Source organism: Schistocerca serialis, chromosome 6, assembly GCF_023864345.2.
Source record: "Schistocerca serialis cubense isolate TAMUIC-IGC-003099 chromosome 6, iqSchSeri2.2, whole genome shotgun sequence".
NCBI lineage: Eukaryota > Metazoa > Arthropoda > Insecta > Orthoptera > Acrididae > Schistocerca > Schistocerca serialis.
The window spans coordinates 529,610,263-529,637,133 of record NC_064643.1 but is presented as its reverse complement, the minus strand read 5'-3'; the positions used below and the strand labels follow the sequence as shown (position 1 = coordinate 529,637,133).

Sequence of the window (26,871 nt, the reverse complement as noted above, 5' to 3'; positions counted from 1 at the left end):
TCAATATGATTTGTTTTAAATTGATTGAAAGTGTGGGTCAAGAATTAGTGGCGGATTGGTGACAAATTATCGATCCTAATCATGTACTGAGGAGGACAAATTATCAGTTTAGTTTAATTTTTTTTTAATATTTTAAGAATTAACATTGTTTTAGTAATTAATATTTAAAGAATTTTTCTGAGTCAAATCTTCAAACTGGTTTGATGTGGCCCACCATAAATTCCTCTCCTGTGCCAACCTCTTCATCCTAGAGAAGCGCTCACAATCTACATCCTCAATTATTTGCTGTATGTGTTCCAGTCTCTGTCATCCTTTACAATTTTTGCCCTCTACAGCTCCCTCTTATACCATGGAAGTCATTTCCTGGTGTTTTAACATATGTCCTAACATTCTGTCCCTTCTTGTCAGTGCTTTCCACATACTCCTTACCTATACGATTTTGCACAGAACCTCCTCATTCCTCACCTTATCAGTCCACTTAATTGTCAACATTTGTCAATAGCAACACATCTCAAATGCTTGGATTCTCTTTTGTCCCAGTTTACCCACAGTCCATATTTCACTACCACAAAATGCTGTGCTCCAAACGTACATTCTCAGAAATTTCTTCCCCAAATTAAGGCCTATGTTTGGTACTAGTAGACTTCTATTGGCCAAGAATGACCTTTTTACCAGTGCTAGTCTGCTTTTGATATCCTCCTCCCTCCATCCGTCACTGACTATTTTGCTGCCTACCTATCAGAATTCCATAATTTCATCTACTTCATGACTACCTATCCTGATAAGTTTCTCACTGTTCTCTTCAATTTGTTTGCTTTTAGTTAGTTAATAATCCTGTTCAGTTTTCTGTAACATTTAAGTTCATTTCTGATGTACAGATTTCACATTTATAAATCTTAATTGAGGTCCGTTTATTACATACTACCATCCAAATAATAATATTAAAATCATCACTTCTTATGAATGATACACACTAAATTTCATATCTTTCAAGTTCTGTGTTAGTTCTTTAGTTGTTAAGATATGAAGCTATTAAACTATGCAAAGTTTTATTTTGTTTCTCTTACTGAAGGAATCACTGAATAAGTGGAATTGTTGATGAAATGAATAAAAAACATTAGTATTTTAACCTATGCTTAGTAAATATTTATAAAATTAACTCTAATTCTGGGAAAAGTATATTCTGAACTGATTTCTCAAAACATACAGTAATAATATGTCATTAACATACCTTTGAGACTTGTGCCAGAAGCCAGAAGTAGGAAAAATGGTTGATTGGCTAAATCATATGTCTTGTTGTTCGTGTAAGTCACCACTTGCCTTCTAAATCTGCAGTAAACTCGACCATTGACGTAACTGTGATTCACTAACGTAATTCCTTCAAAAGGCTGTAAATTAACACAGCAATGAAGTACTTAATTGAAAAGGTATGAGTGACCATTTAAAACAAAAAATTCTAGTATAAACAGGCACTAAAATGTATACCTAAAGAGCTATGACCACTAGCTTATTTTCACTGCTCTGTGAAACATCTCTTCTACTGAAGAAGTGCCCATAGCTCTTTGCGCAAGGAATGGCATGGACAAGGAAGGTATGAAAGCAGAAGTCTTTTGCTGGAGTATTAATGAGTTTTGGTAGAACTCTATGATTATTCATAACATTTTGTAACCACACAGTACCTTATACAGTAAGCTAAAACAATATATACAATATCTAAATTGGGTATTACATGCAGTTATAGAGCTTCTTTTGTTGTTCAAAGCTTTGCCTACATCAGTATGCATGTGTATAGATTCACAAATACAGTTTTACATATTTGTTTTTATAAGTATCCTATCACACTATGTATATATCCAATAGTTAAGCCATGTAAGTAATAAATTCTTAGTGTAGCGTAACTTACTTTTCCATCGCGGAAATTGGCCTTGTCGTCGGGAGCATTTGATGACCTGTATGCTTGAACAGCTGTATTAGTGGCATCATAAACACACTCCACAACACTGTCGTCACCCTGTAATTGAACATTATATATGTGACTGAAATTTATTATCCAATTTGCATTTATATTAAGTCTCATGTACTAGACATACATGTGAATAAGGTCTCAAATTCACTCACTACCTCATAAAAATGACATTTTAGTGCTCACCATAATTCCATCATCTGACAAGCCAACAGCAACATATAAAGCACTATCTGCCATCATTTCAAATTCATAATCTTCTACTCTATCAAGAACCGATACCATCATACTACAACTTTTTGTTGCAAGACATTCACCAGGACCAAAGCAAGCTTTTGTTGAGCCACAGCCTTCATATATAGGGTTTGAAGGTTCTGATATCTGCATGGAAAAAAAAGGGAGCCAAACAAAGTCAGGTATCTTGCTATATTTTTATTATTAAATTATCTCTTAATAGAAGGTCAACATACTGCTTTAGGATCAGGAAACTCTGGTATAACTGGTATCTCTGTAGTAGACTTCACTGGATTCCTGGTTGTTGAGATTCCTGTTGAATGATCAGTTGTGACTTCTGGGTGTTCAACAACTTTCACTTCTTCTGACAAAATCCCTGTCCAGTAAGTCTGGAAATCTTGCACAACAGTGGCTCTGAAAATTCAGAACAGAAGATATTTGAAAAAACTAACAATACTAACAAACAATAATTAAAAATGAGTACCATAACAGCCGCGTGGTTCTGGCGCTGCAGTCTGGAACCGCGAGGCCGCTACGGTCACAGGTTCAAATCCTGCCTCGGGCATGGTTGTGTGTGATGTCCTTAGGTTAGTTAGGTTTAACTAGTTCTAAGTTCTAGGGGACTAATGACCTCAGCAGTTGAGTCCCATACTGCTCAGAGCCATTTTTGAGTACCATAACCATTAGTTGTATGAAAATTTTATCCCTAGTATGTACAGCTTTTCACTAAATATCCCTGACAATTAATATAATGTCGTTTGTACAATTTGCATACATTTTCATAAATTAAACTCACAGCACAAAGATAAAGCTGCTACAGGACACTTGAGTTTATTCCCAACAGGCTGCTGCAGAAATGCTAATGATCAACTTATATCATCAAATGGTATAATAGTAATAAGCAGCTTTATTTTTCCTCATCTTTGTTATAAAAATATACTATATAAGAGCCATTATAAAAGAAGAGCTACAAAGTAATAGATGTTTAACTCTACAAATGTATAATAGACAATTTAATCTTCCCTACCACCAAGTTAACAATTTTGTTTAGTGGCGTGTTACTTTGTTACTGACTAAATACAGTGGCTTACTTAAATATTCATGATTACAATAACCTTAATGAATATTCCTAAGTTCTGTAATCATGAAAGCCATTATAAATTACTCACCGGAAAACGAATGTTTTTATGTCTTCGTCTGGTGCTGTCCACTCAAAAGTTAAGGAATTCTTCTTTGAAGCATCCTTATGAGTTACTGCCGACTGAAACAAGTCATTAAGCAGAACTGTGTATCAGAAAATTAGTGGAAGAAATGGAAACAGGAGAAAAAGAGGACACAAAGAAACAGAAAAATACTGCACATGCGTTTAGCATGTATCTTTATACTTTATGTAAGAAAACTGGCAAATGATAGGCCATTAGGTTATTGTGTATTGTGTTTACAGTAACATAAAAAGCATATTACACTATTTCTTCTCACTCATGTACTTCAGATGTATACTTTGCAAACCACTCTGTTGCATGGCAGATGGTACTGCCCATTGCAACACACACTACAATTTATTTCTTTTCTATTCCAATTTGGAGTGCAGGGACAATAATTGCTTAAATGCCTATGTGGGTATATACTTAAGAGCACTCAACTGTTCTTTAAACTTTGTAAGGAGACTTTCACATGAAACCAGGCATACCTTCAAGCATCTGCCAGTTCCAGTCTTTCAGCATTTCTGTAATGTTCTTCCATGGGTCAAGCAGACCTGTGACCATTTGTGTTGCTGTTCTCTGTTTGCGTTAATATACCTGGTAAGCCCTATTCGGCAATTGTGTCTCTCACTCTAGTAATATTCTTTGACAGATCACAGCCAAGTCTTTCCTCTGTATCCTGACAGTTTTTGCCCAGTATTCGAGCAGTGTAGCCAAGCTTTACTTGCGGTTAAGCATATTTTATCATCCCATTTCATACCCTTGGAAATTGTTAAAACTCTGTATTTGTTTAGAGTTTTTCAACTGTAATTATCTATCATTAATATTTTAGTCATAGGATCCTACTTCCTTGTGTTTTGTTAAGTGTATAGCTTCACATTTCTGTATATTTAAGGGAAGTTGGAAATCTTATCAGAATATAATTTAATGCTAGTGCAGCTCACGGTCTAGCTGTCAGTGTCACAGCCTCTAGATTGCAGGATCCCATTTTGGATTCCTTGCTAGACTGGAAATTTTCTTCACTTCAGAATCTGATGTTTGTATTGCCTTAATCATCTCATCTCCATTGACTTACAAATTGCAGAAGAGTCATCAAATAAAACTACTTGCCCCAGGAGGAGAAACAAGCTCTGATCACGTATCCTGGGCATTTCATTTGAAATAGTGCTTCATTACAAATGACTGCATCATCTGCAAAATGTCTAAGATTCTATTAATATTTGTTGCCAAGTCATTAATATTAAACATGAACAGCAACTGTGCCAATGCACTTCTCTAATACATTTCAGAAGTTCCTTCTAAAGGTTTCAAGGCCTCACCATCTAAGATATCCAAACTGGGTCCTCCCTATCAAGAAATTTTCAATAGTCACAAATTGTGTGTAATAATCTGTATGATAGCTCATTCATTATTAAGTGTTGGTGTGATGCTGGATCAAATGCTTTTCTGAAGTCTAAAAATAAAGCTGCCACCAAATTTCTTAACCCATAATTGTAGTATTGTAAAGTGAGCAAAGTGCGAGATTGGCTTCACATGACAAAGTTTCAGAATTCGCGCGTGCGCGTGTGCATTAGGTCGCAAAAACAACTGAGGCTTTGACAACCAGCACATCATTCTCGAAAATGGCTAATAACTCATACGGCAAACATACACTAGAATGCAAGTGGTCAAAAAGAAGAGCATTCAGTCAGGAAATGGCGAACTGTCTAAGGTTGACACCAGTGAGCCTACTGTGGTAGGGGAATCACCACCTAACAAATGACTGCTAAAGTGACAGTGCCCAATATGAAACCTAGCTAAAATAATCTCATTACAGTGAGAGGGCGAAGAGGAGGTTGACCAAACTCCCGGGAAAGGTTAAAATCTCTGGAGCTTGTTTGCATGAAGAGAGGACCAGTGATGATGCCAAAGTGACACCACCTGCACAGCCTCATCTCCCTTCAGACCAATGTGACCAGGAACCCAATTAAATCACAGTGGCTCCCTCAAGAGTGAGTGGATGCTTTCTTGGACCCATTTCACTAAAGGATGAACTGTGTACAGCACACAGAGGCTCTGAAGGGCATTGACGGAACTGGAGTGTGTAACAATTTAAAATCCTGTGTTGTCTGATGTACTGCATAGCCTGGTAGAGGGCAGAGACCTCTGCTATAACTACTGAACAGTATTTCAGAAGCAGATACCAAAAATGGATGGTACCAATCACGAAGGCACACCCACCACCACAGTCAGTCTTTGAGCAATCAGTGAACACGAATGTGCTACCGCTAACCTGTGTGCAAAGGTCAAGAAACAGCGATCAATCTAATCTGCTGTAGTTTCCTTACGAAGCAAATGAAGATGTACATACTTCGCACGCGCCGACTGGCGACGCTCTGCGCTGACAGAACCGAACCGCGCGCAACCTGTGATCTTTTTCAAACGATTTTACAGAAACTATTCACTGAAAATATTTGATTTTTGTCTTACTTGTAGAGTTATGTGTCAGCTTCGTGGGGAAGTGCCCTTCATCTCGCTAATGACCATTCTTATTGTGAGGTACACATTTTAGTAAGACACTACGCAAAACTCAAAAAGTTTGCGACTAAAATTAGGGGTCGCTATGATTTTGCGTTTGGTGCGTATTACACCATATGTTGCTGCGTATGAAATTTTGCTAACATGTTGAATTTTTGTTTAGACTTGGGAGGAGGTCTCTATCTGCCTCCGATTTCGAGAAAATGGATCCCATGTAGCGCTGCCACTTCCGATTTCACGCCCGCAAGTATGAAATATTCGCAACATGTCTCATATCTCGGAGAGTGTTTGACAATTCTTAAACACACGGAACTTTCTTATCTATGGCGATATATTAGTACTTCCATTTTTATTTATTTCACTCCAGCGACTGTAATTTTTTAAGAGCTAGCGAAACAAGAATTTCCTAGTATGAAAATAAACATGAAATTTCTTCTTTTATGTTACTGCAAACCGACACTACGAGGTTTTTCGTAAGCTACTGAACTCTGTGATTGCCAATTACTTGTTTACTGAGGCACTCCGTTTCGGAATTCTGACGCAATAGCTGCTGTGAGATGAGTTTGGCAAATTACACTGTGACAAAGGAAGTACAATTAAACTTGTCACCAAGAGAAATGTGGCTGTTACTCACAAACGGTGATGTTTCTTCGAATGAGAAAAGCTTAACAACTCACACAAAAATAGATTGCCAATTCTGTTGGAATTTTTGTGGAATCCCCGTAACCCATCGTATTTTTAACACTGAGCGACTGGAATGGAAACTTACCAAAGGATTTTATTTCTTCTCGTGATCTGAGCAGTATTAAAATAATGACGAGCATTCCTTCAGGCGGAATGATAGCCACATGCCAGATACTGGTTACTCACCTACGGCTTGCCAAACTGACAATGTGTGATCGCGAATAAAATAGTTGTTATTGAGAAAAATAAACAATTGATCTGTCGCACAACACAATGGTCAGTGTATCGTCAGCAGCAGAGGATAATACGCGCGACAGAAATGCCATGTGTGCCTTGTGAGTTGGAGTTCGAAAAAAAATTGTCATGAAAGTATACGATGGGTTACGGGGATTCCACAAAAATTCCAACAGAATTGGCAATCTATTTTTGTGTGAGTTGTTAAGCTTTTCTCGTTCGAAGAAACATCACCGTTTGTAACAGCCACATTTCTCTTGGTGACAGGTTTAATTGTACTTCCTTTGTCAACAGTACATTTCAACAAATTAAATATATCTAATCATAACACTCTTAGGATATTCCTACTTTCGTAATAATACCGACCATTTTTCTTCATTTGTGTAGCCTGTTGTACAATTAGTTTATTAATGCTGACAATGTGCATGGAACAATTGAAATGTTTTTTCTCATCACGGCGAACCAATTAAAACATTGTTATTTGTGACTGCTTTTCGAATGTTTCTAGCTTGCAGTGGAAATGTGATGTTCACATGCATGTAGTACAGTGCGTCTTATTACATTATTACATCCATATCCAAGTAATCACAGTGAGACTTCTATACTTCATATCTTGGACGCTTTTTACCAGGAGCACAAAGGGATCACACCTGTGGAGATTATACATTTCTAAATATTTTGTAACAGATCGTACAGATACGCCAGCATACTACGCAGCCAGAAGATAACCTTGTTTTACTTTCCTGTCTTGATTCTTAATCACACGATTTTATAATATTCCTTGCTTCCTTATTCACTACCCTCTGTCCCTTCTTGTGATCTGAAAACATCGCGGAGGCATATGATACAATTCCAGCGGCCAATGACTCATCAGTTACTGAAGTATGCATTTTTTTTGACAGATGAAAAACAAAACTATACAGATATAAACAACAGATCTACATGTACACATATAACAGAAAAGTATAATGTACTAACGAAGAAAGCTGGAGCGTTTAAATGGCGAAAAACGAGATACTACCCAAAGGCAATAAAATTTAGTACACAGTAAGGCAAAATTTATCGTATGGGCAATACTACCACTTCTCATATGCGCCGTGCCGATGTGAGCATATAGCCGGGCTACTTTTCCGCTTCCCGGCTCAGATTTCCCACGGTGCTAGCGAGGCACGCGCGAAGCGCGGCGCGAGAAACTGTGCCACAACCACAACGCCGCGCGACCTGGCGCAGGCGCGTGTCGCGTCCCAGTCGCGTCGCGTCGCAATTTGCGCGCTCCCATTTGAACCTGTGCAGTTACAAAAATACGCGCTGCGCTGCGTCGCGCCACACGCGCTATACGCGTCTCAATTTGCGCCTAGCCTCACAGTAAATGCGGTACTGTAGCATCCACCATCCTAAGATGAAAAGGTTATCACCCAAGCCGAGGTGGCTTCTTTCCGAGGGAGGATAGTGGGTTGATGGTGGATGGAGCTTTAAAAATAGCGGCCTGAGGTGTTGGAGATAGCAGTAGGGTCCACAGTGACATCTGCTATGGTCAGGCCAGAAAGTGGGGAATGGACTCTGGTTCTAGAGAGCAGATGGTACTGGCCCCACACAACAGAAGAGGGAGCGAGGCTGTTAAAAGAAGTAGTAAATGAGATCCAGCTACCTGTTCCGCTATTTCGAAGAATGCAACAACACTGTGCACCTAACTGTTTATAAGGAATACAGTTCACCATCGTAAGATTATTAAAAACGCAGAGAGCACATCTCTGCGTACAAATCTTGTCATGGCGTGCCTCAGTCCAGGACACGGCACAGTAAAGAAGAAATGTGGGGTATGGAACATTCTGCGGCAATAAGGAAAACGTTTCTAAGTTACTTTACCTGGTCATCACACCTGGGGAAATGATGTTCATCGAAGGTTGCCTGGGAGGAGTTTCCTTCCAGTCGGCTTTACAAAACTGCCAGTTGAGTTTACACATAGGTGGGATACGAGTCAGCAAATGGATATGACACAGGAAATCGTCACTCGAGTACATGTCGGAGAGAACGGGTTATCTAGACAATGACCAAGCTAGGCAGTGCAGAACGAGAAGTCCATTATGGGAATAGGTGTGTGTGGAGTCAAAGAAAGGGGGTGCGACAGTGTTAAAACAAATGATATTGAATTGATTGAGTTCAGCCAAGAGGGCACCTCTCCAACTGTTCCTGGGCGAGCCTGAAAGGGTGTAGTGTGCATTAAAGTCACCAAGCATCAAAAAGGGATGAGAGAGTTGATCAATAAACTGGAGGAAATCTGCCCTAGTGACACCTAATGACGCAGGGATGTAGACGTTGCAAAGAGAAAAGGGAAGCGAGGAAGGATAATATGGATTGCAACAGCTTGTAGCTGTGTGTTCAGTGAGATGGTTTGGCTATGAATGTCATCCCAGATGACTAGCATGACTCCCCCACGAGGTGGAATGTCGTCCTGGGTGGTAAGGTCAAAGTGGACCAGACAGAAATGTCAGAGGTCAAAGCACTCTCAGAAGATGCAATTTTTGTTTCTGGGAGCCAGAAAACAAGTGGACGCTGCGATTCCAAGAGCAGCTGTAATGCCTCTTTGTTGAGTATAATGCCCTGAACGTTCCATTGGAGGAGAGTCAAAGCGGGGAAAGGGGAGGAGGGAACAAATGAAGGGTTGTCACCTAGACAGCTGCCGAGTGCCAGCCTTTGAGGACTCACTGCTACAGGGCGCAGAGGCTGGAGGATCCTGTTCCACGAGATCTACATAGCCGGCGGCATTCTCTCTGGGTCGGCGTATGGATCCCAGGGTGGAAAAACAGTAGATAGTGCGCACCAGCAAAATGAGAGGTCATCTGGGTGAGTATCACACGGCGATACCGTTTAAGAGATTCCCCGAGTTGGGAAAGGAGAAGACCACTTGCCTTTCTTTGATTTCTTAGAACCTTTGCTTTTGGCAGATGAAGGCTCAGATGTTCGTTGACTGGAGGGACGTAACAAGTCTTCATGGGAGCGTTCCGTATGTCCTTTCGAGCCTGCTGGTTGTGAAGCAGGTGATTTCGTCGCCGGGGATGAAGATTTGTTGGCTTGTTGCGCAGCTGTGGGAGAAGGAAATTGGGATGCTGCCATGATACTGGGCGATTTTACAACTGCAGTGCGGAACTTGAGCTGCAAGCCTGGGTGGCCATGTTCTCCGTAGAGCGAGGCATACGAAGAACGGAACTGCAAGTGCCAGATGGTAAAATGCATGGCTTTCAACTAGCCAGCAACCTGCGGAAGACATGGTAAGGTACTTTTTCCTTCACCCGGATCTCCTGAATGGCCCGCTCATCGAGATACACGGGACGGACATTATGGATGAGGCTGCATGGTCGCCATTACAACTGATACAGTGGGGAAGAGGAGGCTGGCAATTGCCCTCTTTAGCATCCCAACCGCAAGTAATACATTCGGCCGTGTTTTGACAGGACATAAGAGTGTGGTTGTAACATTGACACTAGCAGCAATGCATTAGGTTTGGAATGTATAGTCAAAACGTGATGACGTTACAGCCTGGTTTGATCTTTGAATTAAGCACTACTCGATCAAACATCAGAAATAAGAGTGGCCGTAGGTACTAAGGTAGCATCAACCTTTTTCATTCCCCAGTGAACTGCACCGACGCCATGATCAGATAGACAAGTTCGGATTTCACCTTCAGTCAGATCACCAAGCAGCTGAGTATAAATAACACCATGCGAAGGACTCAGTGTTCGACAGGCCTCGGCAAGAACAGGACAGGACAGCCTTTGAGGAGCAAAACTGTAAGCAATTGTTGGGCTTGAAAATCACAATTGGTCCCCCAGAGGCAAAATTCAGTTACGTAAGCAAGAGCAGGATTTCATAGGGCCTGCAACTGCATCAACACCTTTCTGAAAAATGAACGGATTAACCCTAGCAAAGGACTGACCTACTTCAGTACGTGATACCACTACGAACTGAGGTGCAGTTGGGTGATTCTTTGAACTTTAGCCTCATTCTGTTTACGTTGAGTAGACAGACTGACATTGTGATTGGCTCATTGCAAACAAATACCCCACGATTGCCAGCTTCTCCTACGGCGCGCTCCTTCCAACTGGGGTCGCGCGTTCAGAGGCAGGCTCACCTGCCTTAGGTCCCTACAGCACTGGGATGCCAGGGCAGGTCTGCTGGCAGAGACGCAAGATCAAAGCGTGGGACGCAATGGAGCCTCTCGCACCTGGCAGCTACCTGAGTATGACATCTCTGCCGGCAGGCTTATGGCCACTTCCACACCAGGACGCCGGCAGAGTTGCCAAGTGCTCACCTGCCGCTCATAAATTAAGGATAACTGCAGAATGTGGTGCCACACAACGTGGCACTACACAAAACTGGCGCTAATAGCATAGGCACATAGGGAACACACATGACAGATCTGTAAGTCCACGGTATTGGTGATAAGTTGAGAAAACCGTCCCGAAACACATGTGCTACAAAAAGCCACTGTGTCCTGCGCATGTACCCCTACATCAATATGGGATATGATCATCATGCACACGTACACAGGCCGCACAATGGGTTGGCATACTCTGGATCAGGTGGTCGAGCAGCTGCTGGGATATAGCCTCCCATTCTTGCGCTAGTGCTCGCCCGAGCTCCTGAAGTGTCCTAGGGATTTGAAGACGTGCAGCGATACGTCGACCGAGAGCATCCCAGACGTGCTCGATGGATTTAAGTCTGGAGAACAGGCAGGCCACTCCATTCGCCTGGTATCTCCTGTTTCAAGGTACTCCTCCACAATGGCAGTTCGGTGGGGCCCTACGTTTATCATCCATCAGGAGGAAGGTCGGACCCACTGCACCCCTGAAAAGGCAGACATACTGGTACAAAATGACGTCCCGATACACCTGACCTGTTACAGTTCTTCCGTCAAAGACCTGCAGGGGTGTACGTGTACCAATCATAAGCCCACCCCACGCCATCAAACCACGACCTCCATACAGGTCCCTTTCAAGGACAATAAGGGGTTGGTATCAGGTTCCTGGTTCACGCCAGATGAAAACCCGGCGAGAATCACTGTTCAGACTATACCTGGACTTGTTCGTGAACATAACCTGGGACCACTGCTCCAATGACCATGTACTGTGTTCTTGACACCAGGCTTTACGGGCTCTCTTGTGACCAGGGATCAGTGGAATGCATCTTGCAGGTCTCCGGGAGAATAAACCCGGCCTGTTCAGTCGCCTGTAGACTGTGTGTCTGGAGACAACTGTTCCAGTGGCTGCAGTAAGGTCCCGAGCAAGGCTACCTGCAGTACTCCGTGGCCGTCTGCAGGCACTGGTGGTGAGATATCGGTCTCCTTGTGGTGTTGTACACTGTGGACGTCCTGTACTGTAGCGCCTGGACACATTCCTGTCTGCTGGAATCGTTGCCATAATCTTGAGATCACACTTTGTGGCACACGGAGGTACCGTGCTACGACCTGCTGTGTTTGACCAGCCTCCAGTCGCCTTAGTATTCTACCCCTCATAACGTCATCAATGTGTGTGTTGAAAATGGCTCAAAGAACACAGTCACCATAAGCACGTCTGAAAATGTCTGCACACTTACTCGCTGCACCGTACTGTGACATGCACCAACACACCTCTGTCTATGTGGACTGCTCCCAGCGCCACCGTGCGACGACCGCAAGTCAAACGCACCGCATGGTCATACCCAGAGGTGATTTAAACCCGCAAACCGCCCACCAGAGCGTTGTTTCACCATGCGTCAGCATTAGCCTTAATTTATGAGCATGAGCGTAGTTTTATCCGCCCACATGAGCATTATGGGTAGTTTTGAGATCGCGTCATTTTATCTGCGAGATGCAGATGAAATCAGCAACATGGGCCACTCAATTTCAGAGTTATCCAAAATGCAAACTGGAAAAAAGGTGTTGGAATTACCAGGGTCATAATTGGAGCTCAATTCGAAGAATAAGCCTCTCCGCTTTACAATCGCGTTCTAACTACTTACCATAACGCAGTTTCTGCACTCTGGCAGGCTGGAGATCGTGGAAGTTATCGATCCTCAATTTCTACACATCCTGTTCCCGATGATCCACTCCAGCCACAAGAGCTTTACACCACAGACGAAGCACATTTACTATCCGGGCTATGTCACTTTTCCTCGAAACCTACTTCCAGACCGAAATAGCACAGCCTCGTCTCCTGTTTCAGCCACAGAGTAGAAATATCTCTGGAGTGAGCATTCAGAAGCGCAGAATTGATTGTGTGTTTTCAACATACGTTGCCACAATGGTCACGTGATCCCGGGACGGACGCCGTAGATTTGCCCGACATTTATCCTATAAATTTTGAATGTTGTCATATCGCTAGTAAAGACAGATTCCCTTCGTAAGTGCTGTGGATTTAGTATAAACGTTTTGCCGGCACCATAGCAATTTACGTCTGATATTTGAAATAAATTGGGCTCTTAGCTTTGAAGAGCAAAATGAACGAGCATGACGTCACAGAAGCTTGTCTTTCAAGTCACATCTCGTCAAGTCGCTTAACACAGTACTGAACGGCGAAATTGGTGTTTTGAGTCACCATCCCTATTATGCATAAAATGTTACAGTATAGTATCAGAACTGAGGAGCTAACCACGACAAAATTTGTCAATGGCCGAAGCAAACTTTATAACATATGTTCTTGATCAATTATATTTGGTAAATTACTGAGAAGTGAGACAACGTTTCAAAACATCGACAATTATTTGCTAGGGAAAATATGTACATTCATACACATCAAGGAAAGCTTCAAACGAATTAATGAAGCCTGTTAAACTTATCCATTATGTTTTTTCTTACGTAATTTTAACGTCATTAACAACTGTATTTGACTCCTTCATTAAAGCTGACTTTTTGCTTAAAATGTCATATGGTGGAATTTGCTTCGTCTACTTATGTTCTTATACATATACATTGTGGGCGTCAGCGCCGTTGTGTTATCGTAAAACCTAAATAACTTTTCGTCTTCAGATATGATATAAGACCTCGGTTGTGTAAGTGGAAAAAATATCCCAGTCGTCATGGAACATCTCCAATTTGTCACTAAAACAAAGCGCTATTATAAAATAAAGATTATGAAGATACAACAGTACAAAATCCAATATTACAATGAGAACGAGCGCGGCGAAAATAGGTTAACTCAAGATGTTAACAGACTGGTACCGTCAAAATTTTCTTCCCGAGAAACCTTTATGTACCGTGGAATGACGTGACGTTCCGTTGACGACCTGTGAGAATGCCTCCATTCGAAAGGTATTGTAGAAAGTTTTGGTGTTGTGTGACGAGGCGTGACGTCACCTGATGGCGGACGCGAATTGGTGTTAAACAGTTGACGTCGTCCCTAGATCACGTGACAATTCCAGTTTAATGTTGACAACATGCGCAGGACGCAATGCTCACTCCAGAGATATTTCTACTCTATGGTTTCAGCAAGTGACGCTAATGGGCCAGATACATCACACAGGCTGGAAATATTTTAGGCAGGTTTCCGACTTCTTGCCTAAACATTCATAAATTTAATTTCAGTTTATAGCAACGTACTTCTCAAATAGAAACTGAAGACCACTTCTATGTACACTTTACGGTTATAACTAAAACTGTAAATATCGTTGCAGACAGCAAATAGCTGCAGAGTACACAAGTCACGAAAATCTTTTTCTCTGGTGATTATTTTCCTTAAAACGTGACTTTTTCGCCAGTTAATCTCGGGAAATATCCACTATCTCGTCAAATGAACGGACACAGTATCAGGGCACTGGAAAATAACACTGTAATGTCTTGCATAGTAAAGCGAGTCAAATAACCCGTTAATATCACGGTCAGCAATGAATGGATGTGCCCAGAACTACTTTTTTCTGCATTCTCTTTTTATTTCGAACTTGCACACAAAAGTTTCAGCTCTTTTGCCGAGCTGAGACTGAAGGCTTTCATCTGGCGTCTTGTACTGCCAGACTTGAGTGCTCGCAAGGAGACGCGGGTTCTATTCCCTGCGCAGGACTGGGTATTGTGTGTCCATCATTTTCATCATCATTGACACGCAAGTCGCCGAAGTAGCGTCAACTAAAAAGACTTGCAATACGGCGGCCGAACCCTGAACGGGATATCCCCGCCAATAAATGCCATACGATCATTTCATTTCACCTGAGCGCTGCCGGTAGAAGACGTGCAGTAGCGTCCCCGTGCGTAGGGCCATCAGGTCGTTGTTCATACTTCCAGAACGATTGACGGTGGTGACATCTGGAAATTTGGGAAGGACACAGCTTAGGCAATAACCCCTCCCTGGGCCTGGCCTGCACCTGGGGGGGGGGGGGGGGGGGGGACGTGCGAACACTGAACACTGTGTCGACCAGGGGCTCGAATTACGCGTTATCCAGTCATCTGTTATGCGTCAAACGCGTGCGTCGGTCTTCAGTAGCATACAGGGAGGACGAAGAAGCAGAAACCTCAAATGCCGAAGCGGAGGAAAGGCAGGAGATGGACAACGAAGAAAAAAAAAGTAGATGAGGGGTTGCTCTGGTGTCAGGCTATTAAAACCCAAGAACACATTCCAAAAAATATCTGAGACATGTTCCCGAAGGGAGGGTATAAAGAATATTACAAGGGTAGACATGCAGCACGGAAATGGAAGAGGTGCTGCAGGCACAAATTCACCGGAGATTAGTGAGCCCTCTGAGGCGAAAATACATGTTTGAAATGGAGGTGATCCTTCTGCTAAAGACTCCTTTCTTAAAACTCTGTTCTATGGTTCTGCAGGAGATGGATTTCAGGTAGGTGACTGTTTTGTTAGTAACTTCCGTGTCCCTTCTTGTCAACAGATGGGACATACTCTGTTTCAATTACTGAGCACAATCTTTTGTTTGAGAAAGCTATGGTAACTTAACTGTCGGTTGCAGTTTTTTCTGCTTTCAAAGAAGTGACATGTAATTCCCTGATTCTTCCTCCTTTGAGACAGTCTTTTGCTCCTTTGCACCATACATACATTCATTCTGAATACTCAAAAAATTACAATGATGTAACAGAAGTGATGGGATAGCGATATGCAGGTATACAGTGTGGTCCATTCATAGTGACCGGGCCAAATATCTCACGAAATAAGCATCAAACAAAAAAACGACGAAGAACGAAACTCGGTATAGCTTGAAGAGGGAAACCAGAAGGCGCTATGGTTGGCCCGCTAGATGGTGCTGCCATAGGTCAAACGGATATCAACTGCGTTTTTTAAAATAGGTACCCCATTTTTATTACATATTCGTGTAGTACGTAAAGAAATATGAATGTTTTAGTTGGACCACTTTTTTCGCTTTGTGATAGATGGCGCCGTAATAGCCACAAACGTAAAAGTACGTGGTATCACGTAACATTCCGCCAGTGCGGGCGGTATTTGCTTCGTGATACATTACCCGTGTTAAAATGGACCGTTTACCAATTGCGGAAAAGGTTGATATCGTGTTTATGTATGACTTGTGATCAAAATGCCCAACGGGCGTGTGCTATGTATGCTGCTCGGTATCCTGGACGACATCATCGAAGTGTCCGGACCGTTCGCCAGATAGTTACGTTACTTAAGGAAACAGGAAGTTGTCAGCCACATGTGAAACGTCAACCACGACCTGCAACAAATGATGATGCCCAAGTAGGTGTTTTAGCCGCTACCGCGGCTAATCCGCACATCAGTAGCAGAATACTTGCGCGAGAATCGGGAATCTCAAATACGTCGGTGTTGAGAATGCTACATCAACATCGATTGCACCCGTACCATATTTCTATGCACCAAGAATTGCATGGCGACGACTTTGAACGTCGTGTACAGTTCTGCCACTGGGCACAAGAGACATTACGGGACCATGACATTTTTTTGCACGCGTTCTATTTAGCGACGAAGCGTCATTCACCAACAGCGGTAACGCAAACCGACATAATATGCTCTATTGGGCGACGGAAAATCCACGATGGCTGCGACAAATGAAGCATCAGCGGCCTTGGCGGGTTAATGTATGGTGCGGCATTATGGGAGGAAGGATAATTGGCCCCCATTTTATAGATGGCAATCGAAATGATGCAATGTATGCTGATTTCCTACTTAATGTTCTACCGATGTTACTACAAGATGTTTCACTGTATGACAGAATGACGATGTACTTGCAACATGATGGATGTCCGCCACATAGCTCGCGTGCGGTTGAAGCGGTATTGAATAGCGTATTTCATGACAGGTGGATTGGTCGTCGAAACCCCATACCATGTCCCGCACGTTCACCGGACCTAACGTCCCCGGATTTCTTTCTGTGAGGAAAGTTGGATATTTGCTATCGTGATCCACCGACAACGCCTGACAACATGCGTCAGCGCATTGTCAATGCATGTGCGAACATTACGGAAGGCGAACCACTCGTCGTTGAGAAGAATGTCGTTACACGTATTGCCAAATGCATTGAGGTTGACGGACATAATTTGGAGCATTTATTGCATTAATGCGGTATTTACAGGTAATCACGCTGTAACAGCATGCGTTCTCAGAAGTAATACGTTCACAAAGGTACATGTATCACATTGGAACAACCGAAATCAAATGTTCAAACGTACGTATGTTCTGTATTTCAATTTAAAAAACCTGTTACCACCAACTGTTCGTCTAAAATTGTGAGCCATATGTTTGTGACTATTACAGTGACATCTATCACAAAGCGAAAAAAGTGGTCCAACTAAAACATTCATATTTATGTACTACACGAATGTGTAATAAAAAAAAGGGGTTCCTTTTTTTAAAAAAACGCAGTTGATATCCGTTCGACCTATGGCAGAGCCATCTAGCGAGCAAACCATAGCGCCATCTGGTTTCCCCCTTCAAGCTAGACAAGTTTCGTTGTTTGTAGTTTTTTCGTTTGATGCTTATTTCGTGAGATATTTGGCCCGGCCACGATCAATGGACGACCCTGCATTGATGGAGTATCGCGTACACAAGGTATAGAAGGGCAGCGCATTGGCGGAGCTGTCATTTGTACTCGGGTGGTGATGATGATCGTATGGCATTGTTGGCCGGGAGGCCCCATGCGGGAAAGTTCAGCCGCCGTATCGCAAGTTCTTTTTAGTTGACACCACTTCGGCGACTTGCGAATCAACGATGGACACACAACACCCAGTCACCACGAGGCAGAGAAAATCCCCAGCCCCGCCGGGAATCGAACCCGGGACCCCGTGCGCAGGAAGCGAGAACGCTACCGCAAGACCACGAGCTGCGGACTGTACTCAGGTGATTCGTCTGAAATGCCGTCAGACGTGATTATGGCCATACGATGGGAATTTACCGACTTTCAACGCAGAATGCTAGTCGAAGCTAGACGCACTGGACATTCCATTTCGCAAATCGTTTGGGAGTTCAATATTCTGAGGTTGAAAGTGTAAGTGTGGCCGAGAATACCAAATTTCAGGTATTACCCCTCTCACCATGGACAACGCAGTGGCCAACGGCCTTCGCGTAGCGGCCGAGAGCAGCGGCGTTTTCGTGGAGTTTTCGGTGCTTAGAGATGTGCAACACTGCGCGAAATAACCGCAGAAATCAGTGTGGGACGTACGATGACCGTATCCTCTAGGACAGTGCAGCGAAATTTGGAGTTAATGGGCTACGGCAGCAGACAACCGACAGCAGTGCCTTCGCTAACAGCACGACATTGCCTGGAGCGCCTCTAATGGGCTCGTGACCATATCGGTTGGATCCTTGATGATTGGTAAACCGTTGTCTGGTCATAAGAGTCCCGATTTCATCTCGCAAGAGCTCATTGTAGGGTTCAACTACGAGCCGTGGACCAGGTTGTCAACAAGGCACTTTGCAAGCTGCTGATTGTTCCATAATAGTTCAAATGGCTCTGAGCACTATGGGATTTAACATCTGCTGTCATCAGTTCCCTAGAACTTAGAACTACTTAAACCTAACTAACCTAAGGACATCACACACATCCATGCCCGAGGCAGGATTCGAACCTGCGACCGTAGCAGTCGCGTGGTTCACAATAGTTTGGGCTGTGCTTACATGGAATGGACTGGGTCCTCTGGCCCAACTGAAGCGATCATTGACTGGACAAGACTATGTTCAGCTTCAGAGAGACCATTTGCCGCCTTTCATGGACTTCATGTTCCCGAACAACGACAGAATTTTTATGGATGACAATGCACTATGTCACGCGGTCTAATTGTTCATGATCGGTTTCAGGAGTATTCTAAACAATTCAAGTGAATTATTTGGCCGTCCTTATCGCTCGACACGAATCCCAACAAACATTTATGGGACATAATTGAGAGATCAGTTCGTGCACAAGATTCTGACCCGCAACAGTTTAGCACTTATGAATGGCTGAAGGGGCAGAATGGCTGAATATTTCTGCTGAGGTCTTGCAGTGACCGAGTCCATGCCACGTTGAGTAGTTTTACTACACCGGGCAAAAGGATGTCCGACACAATATTAGGATATAGCCCATGACATCTCACTTCAGTGGAGGTACGAAAACTCTTAACAGGCGTTCAAATTTAAATTCAGCTTTTTCATTGGTATAAATTTTCTTAAACATTTTACTGATCAGTTCACTAAGAACTCAGTTCCTCTACAGAAATGGTTTATGGTTTGTCCTCTACAACGACAGTTTGGCTCTGGACAACCAGTATAGTATACTCTTCTTTGGTGATACTGAATCTTGTTTTAACTGGAACCCCCTTTCTGAATAACCTACACTATAGGAAACTGCTACATATACCCTGCATGCAACAGAGGTCAGCAGAGGCTGGTTATCACGTTTAAATGTGCTACAAATGGTTCAAAGGGCTCTAAGCACTATGGGACTTATCTGAGGTCATCAGTCCCCTAGACTTGGACCTACTTAAACCTAACTAACCTAAGGACATCACACACACCCATGCCCGAAGCAGGATTCGAACCTGCGACCGTAGCAGCAGCGCGGTTAGTTTTCGACTGGATGTGACGTCATCCCTGCAGGCACTGAGGGCACTACATTGCTCCAAGCAGGAGGTCATTTTTCTTTGAGCACTGTGTGTGAAGTATTCGGCAAGTGTAGAGTATGAGGGATTTTAGAGGAGCAGTTGAGATTTCAGTACCATAGTCCAGTGGTCAAGTGCACCTACTAACAATAATTCGGGTTGGGTTAGATTCCCGCCGCTACTATCGCTTTTTTCTTCATTTGTTTTGCGTATGGTTGATTTTAGCCCATATATTGCTGTTTACGAAATGTAGATAATATATCGAAATTTTAATTAAAATTGAGAGCAGAACGTTATATCTGGAAGATTGTCGCAAGTGATGCACCCATTTCTGTGCATGCGCATCAGGAATCATGTAATCATAACAATCGTCTCATTTCATAAGCGCTTTAAGATACCGCAACGAGGATTTTTTTGCGAATGACAGCATGCAGAGAGGCACATAAGTTATATGATAAACGCTAGAAACATTTTTTATTCACGGTGATATGGAAGTAGCTTGCTTCTCCATAGCAGTGAGAGGGCCAGAAAGACTGGACACGTAAATACAATAATGCTCTAAAGACTTACCCGTACAGCACGAGGGATTTTCGATTGTCAGTTTATGTACGAGTCCCACAGCCCAGTGCTCAAGCGCAACGACTGCCAATTAGTTGTCTCCCGTTCGATTCTAGCTGCTACTGTTTTTCCATTTTATTTTATTCCTCAAAAAGAAACGATTAATTACAAAATTTAAACGCCTTTAAATAGTTACATTTATGTAAGAAAAATTAATATATTCACTTCGGTCTCTATTGCTACCCTTGTAAGTCAAATTTCTATAGACCATCACGTTGTGGCACACTGGTAAGATTCTGCATGAGCCACCACGCTCTTCTCTACAGGAAACTTATTACATAACTACATATACCCATAATGCATTCTCCGTGCTGGTCAGCAAAGTGCACTGTGTAATCAATTGTGAAACGGCAATGTGCCTTTCGGGCTTTGAGCTAGCAAGCATTGCCACTTTCACATACTGTATTTGTCAGCACAGGAAGTTGCCCATTGAACTGTTACCCACAACAATGTCAACGTCGTTGCAGCATTCTTGCGTGGGGAGGGGGGGGGGTAGTTTGAAGATCTGCTTTTCAGTAGCCGACTATAATAAATACCCCACCGGCTAATGACTGCTGCTGCATACAAATTATGGCACAGTAAGTAGTGAGAAATTAATGCAACGTAACTATCACCTATTGCGGAGGAACAGTGAGCTTTGTCAGTCCAGACAACATTTGTAGCAGTTTCTGAAACAGTTGCGAAAAGGCAGCTACTGTCCTCTGAAAAGACGTTGCTTAAATATCGAAATTAACTGCCCAATTAAAGATGTTAATTGTGAATTGCCAGAATGAGTCAGTCATCCCACTAGACTCTACATCGTATCTATTATCGTCGCATGTAGTGCGGCGTTAATAGCGCATTTATTTTAGGAAACAGTAATGTGGCAAATAAGAGCGGAAATGTGATTTGGAAACCTCAGGCTGGTAAAAACGGCACCAATTACGGCCGTTAGGCGGAGGATACCGTACAGTCCCGACAGCATGGCGCTGGGGAGGCTCTAACACAAATAGGTACTCCTCCGCAAATTTCTGCACTACTTCGCCACGTTTTGCCAGCTGCAGGGGATGCTCGCCATTGGTTTAGACTAGATTCTAGAGGTTCATTCAGGTGTGAGTATGAGAAAAATATTAGGCCTAAGTGTCATGTAATATTTTGTGTAATGTAATATCTTGTATAGACACCTTTTATTAACCTGACACGTTCCACATCATTACGAAGTGTCGTATTCATGATGTATGGAACAAGTACTAATCTGGAATGAGATTTTCACTCTGCAGCGGAGTGTGCGCTGATATGAAACTTCCTGGCAGATTAAAACTGTGTGCCTGACCGAGACTCGAACTCGGGACCTTTGCCTTTCGCGGACAAGTGCTCTACCAACTTGCCCGCGAAAGGCAAAGGTCCCGAGTTCGAGTCTCGGTCCGGCACACAGTTTTAATCTGCCAGGAAGTTTCAAGTACTAATCAGAGAGAGAGAGAGAGAGAGAGAGAGAGAGAGAGAGAGAGCTGAGGCACTTTTCAAAAATAAAGAAAGGGAAACGAACGCTCTTTCGTTCAACTGCGCTGAAGAGTAAGCAAAATATGCCCAAAGAGTATGCATTTAGCAAATGTCACAAATGAACTCAATATCACCCTCAAATGAAGAGCACTGTTCGTGCCACCATCTCACACACTTAATGCGCTGGATCCACTCCTCTGGAAACGCTAAAATTCTCTACTCACTTTTTTCAGTCTTTTCCTTAAAGCAGACTCCTTCGTACCAAGAGCAGCGGCAACCAAATTTGAAGTCATTCGGAAACACACACACACACACACACACACACACACACACACACACACACACAGTAGAAATGTGCAGTTGTTCCCTGAAGAGAACATGCGCACTCTATCGTACAGAAACAATCACTCCTAGTGGAGTCAACAGATGGCAGCACACGTCACATTAGCAAAACATGTGGTTGCAGCAGGGTAGACTGGAAGCCAGTCTTTCACAACGAAGTCAAGAACTGAAAGGTACTGCTCACGTTTTCTGTGTGTAACTTATGCAACAGAGTACCAGACCTACATCAAGATAACTGGAAAGTGAGTCTTGCTTGTTTCACTCTGGAAACGCAGTATTTCTTCGGACAACTTCTACGAGATGTTTCTGATACCACTCTGAACACAACTACGTCAGATGCGAGCTAATCAGTTTAGTCAACTGTCAGGAACACAAACTGTGCTCGCTTTGGGGCTGCGCACTCTTCGGTACATTGCCCTATCTTCCATTTCGACCACCTATCGTCAGCTTCGCTGAGGCTCTCTGGACGGTGTGCCATGGCAAGAGGGCGTGCGTGGAAATATGGACGCACTTCTTATGCAGTGCACAAGCCCGGAGTGGGAATTCTAATAGACTAGAAGTAGCGTGCGTGCGGTTGGTGTATGGCCATTAACTCAGACGCCTGACGTGATCTTTCCTGGACCAGCGCGGCTCGTACCAGAGGCACCTCTCGAAAAGGGGCAGAGCGCTTTTGCCGCCGTTAACGAGGAAGTACACCGCACAACACAGCGACCTGAGACTGAGCGTGGAAGCCGAGGGCTAACGACCGTCTTGCTGATCTGTAACTGGTGAGCATTTGCCGGATTTGTCTGTTTCCTGCAAAGACAGCGCTGTCTCCGGCTGTGACACTGACTTAACATAGACAAGTACCAGTGGTGCAGAGTAGACTGTGTCTAAAACAGTTGCGTAGTATGCGCGGTCGGCTGTAGTGCCACTCAAGTTAAATCATCCAAAGAAAAGTAAAAATTAAGCTTACGTCGGTAAGGTTCTTCTCCACTAATCGATTGCCTGTGTCATGGTTGTTTGGCAAGTTATTGCACCTGTCATTTGATTCAGTATTGAACTGGGGGCGATTATTTTTCTACATCGGCTGTCAATCAGTTTTGTTATTAATGTGCCAGTTCTTATAAGGTACGCCAGGGGAAGTTTTTGTATACATGATTTGCTTCAGTATTAGTCTATGTACTATTACCTTTTGCAGCTGTTAAACTAAATCATTTTGGGTAATATCTTGTGAGGCACGGTAGATGGAGATTTGGGTGTGTGATTGCTTTATCATGACCTGTAAGCTTATTGTGTCTTTTTCTCTGTTATAGAGGTTAAATTTTGTATATTTTTTACTGTAAGGCGTCCCAGCACAGAGTGTGGTCCATGGGCATCTTTTACCTGTGAGCTGTCTACGACCTGATACGCCGCCTTCACGAGCAACTGCTACCGCTGCTTTTTCTTAAAGATTACAGCCGCAACTTCGTGTTTATCAGTTTTGTATCTTGATCTGGCCAGATCACTGTAGTTGTACCTGAACATTTTGGAGATTGTCATAGTTAAATTGTCAGTTGTTCTTCAACGGTTTCAGACGATTTGCTTTTTGAATATTAAAATTTTTAATATATTTATCTGTTGTGTTAGTCAATCCACTTACCTTGAATTTAAAATCTATTATACTATTGTCAATTGTGTTAAGGAGTTGGTCAATTTCCATACCTTAAAAACTTAAAATAATTTTATTTTTATTTTTTTAAGATTTGATTCAATTACAAATATCATTACTGTTATTATTGATTCTGCCATAAAGATTTCTGGCTAATTAACATTTTCTGTGTGAAGTTATGTTTTTCAAGTACCGGTGTATGCAAATATTTGACATGTAATAAATGGTGTAAGTGAAATCCCAGTGGCTTGTCGCCTACGTATGCATGTCTCCAAGGTATTCTACTCAATCGCACCTAGCGCAATACAATTCCAGCATTATTCCCCTATGTGACATGCTACATAATTTTAAATTGCGTTAAGCCTTTAAATGGGTAACTAGCTGCAGTAAAGCTATGAGTTAGATCTTTTTTTTTACTCTGTGCATATTACGAACACACACGTCTGTAAATCAAATATTGAAGCAGAAGCTTCAGGGATATGGAACAGTTCACTACTGGTGCGATTTGACATCCCTCCTTGTGTAATTTAGGTTGTGATCTTAATATGGGGGCCTCAGGATCCAGACAGGAAACATTACTTTTCTTATCCTGTCTACAAGAAATGTTTTCTTTAACTGGTCTTTTCTTTTGTTGCATCTTTGCTCAGTTGCAGTATGTCGTTTCCTACATACAAACTCGGCCAAACCATATCACTTCCTAAAAGAAGTACTTCATACATGAAACAACCTGTTCTGGTTGGATGGTTAACGCAACCAAACTACTAGATCATCAGTCCTTTTTTCCCCTAACATATAAGTCTGCTCGACTATTGATCAGAGAGAGCTTAACGCAAAACCCAATAGAAGCAAACAAGGTCTACGAAGGGCCAATAAAGGTAAAAAAAGAAAAAAAGCGAGACAAGGAAAACAACCTGTTCTGTAGAGAACAGTACCATACTAGTCAGTGAAATAAGAGAAACATTCCGTATCCTTCCAGATTTATATCACTAGATATCACAAACCGATACTGTAATATTCCCATTACAGAAGCCAATACCCTCAGAACAAATTACTAAAGCACAGAACGTGTTCATAAGCTGAAATTAAAGAATTTATGACATTACTAGAACTAATCCTCAACTGCAATACATTCAGGGGTAATATTTAACAGTAAGATAGACTAGTCTTGGGCTCGTCCTTATCTGGTGCAACAGGAGGTATTTTCATTAACGCCTAATACAGTAAATATATCAGAATTTTAGTCCAAGGTGACTCGAGGGCTACGTTAATATTATAAATTTGTTCAGTAACGCACACAATTGATAATCAACATGGTGTCGAATATGGGTACCGACAAAGATCATCTCTCGATTTCCCAAGTATGTGTTGGTTCTGCAGGTAATATGTGCTCTCAAAACTTAGTACGGTAGGGAGTATTTTATGTAAGGAACATAAGTGTTACTATCACCGGAAGTGAAACGATGTATCAGTGCAAAAGCCGTACGTGTATCGAGCACTTAGCAGAAGGTAATTTAAAGAACTCCCTAACGTAGCAGGAGAAGGAAACTAATACATTAAAATAGTATCTAAAAGAAGGGAGGGACAAGGGACTGTGGCGGCATCTGCTACCACTGGAACTTATAACCTATTCTGGTCGAGTTCATTCCTATTATAGGAATGAATTTTGTTCTTTCGTGTCTTCTCAATTTTTATTGTGTTCTTTGCTTTGTTTTCGTGACACACCAAAGTTACACAAGGTTCTGGTATTTTTTTACTACTAGTGTTCTACAAGAGGAACGAAATATCTGAAAACAAGAAGAATTTACGTTTACAGAGAAAGAACCTACAGTGCGTATAAACAACGTTGATAGATAAACGTTTAATGAAAGGCATTTGAACAGCTAACAAGTCGTAATTACAGGATAAGGAAAATAGTTTTCGACCTTATTTGGCACCTGGCAAGAAAACAAGATACAAATTATAATGGAAAAAGGGGCTATTACTGCGTTCTGCATACTTTCTGATGTGTTCCAAGCATATATTTCCTCGACCAAATAAATGTTTTCTGAAAGGTTTAGGTGATACTTTTCCTATTCTTTCAGCTCTCAGTAGTGTGAACAATTTACCATACGACCTTTGACAAGAACTTCCACTATGAATTCTCATTTGGTTATTATTGAACTGTACTGTCATTGCTTTTTTTATGTTTTGTTACTGTATTTCGATTTTTCCGTAAAAAGGATAAGCCCTCAAACTCCACAGCAGACAGCTTTCACAATACCGGCCATTTTGGCGCTGACGTGTAAACGAAAACGACCACTCAACGCAGACGGCTCAGTACAGCAATAAATCGCCAGGGCGCTGCAGTAGACGCACTTGGTGCAAGTACTCAATTGAAACAATGAAGTCGATTGTAAAAGGGGGCTTAAAGCCGGTATTACACTATCAAATATCTTTGTCAAAGAATTTTGGTGGTGTAACAGGGAACTTAGTCAAATGTCGTCAAATATGTGATCAAATCTAGGGCCACGCTGTAGATACGATCTTTAACAAATAAAAATAAAGTAATAATATAATAATTTATACTAATAATATGTAATAATAATTGTTGTTGTTTGGATAAGTAATTGAGAGATTAAAATTTACGCCGTGAATTTATCGAGCTTCGCACGTTCGAAGATGTACGGAAAGTAGCCAGGGCTCATATTTTTTTGTAGACAAAGTCTCATATCTGACCTCAGCTTCAATCATGACAATGGAGTGACTAAAACTACTAAAACAGAGAAAAGTATACGATTAAATAAAACATATATTCATTAAAACATATACATTAAGATATGAATGACACGTAAAATTCTATCTAAATAATTGCAGATAATTCACAAATGAGAGCGACTTATTAATTCTGCGCCTCTTTTCTGCAAATATCAATATGTCTAACTGTGGAACCACACAAAATATTGCGTCCTTC

At 42.2% G+C, this 26,871-nt stretch overlaps 1 protein-coding gene across 1 annotated transcript in view; it reads right to left on the bottom strand.

Annotated features, from left to right (window-relative positions):
* The window catches only part of LOC126484394 (putative ferric-chelate reductase 1 homolog), a 360,497-nt gene that overhangs the window by 44,706 nt on the left and 288,920 nt on the right, over window positions 1–26,871 (bottom strand). The window contains exons 3-7 of the mRNA XM_050107891.1: window positions 3,367–3,458; window positions 2,434–2,611; window positions 2,150–2,344; window positions 1,904–2,011; window positions 1,232–1,388 (exon numbers count right to left, since the gene is read on the bottom strand). Of these exons, the coding sequence (XP_049963848.1) occupies window positions 1,232–1,388; window positions 1,904–2,011; window positions 2,150–2,344; window positions 2,434–2,611; window positions 3,367–3,458 (730 nt within the window). The remainder of the gene's footprint in view (window positions 1–1,231; window positions 1,389–1,903; window positions 2,012–2,149; window positions 2,345–2,433; window positions 2,612–3,366; window positions 3,459–26,871) is intronic.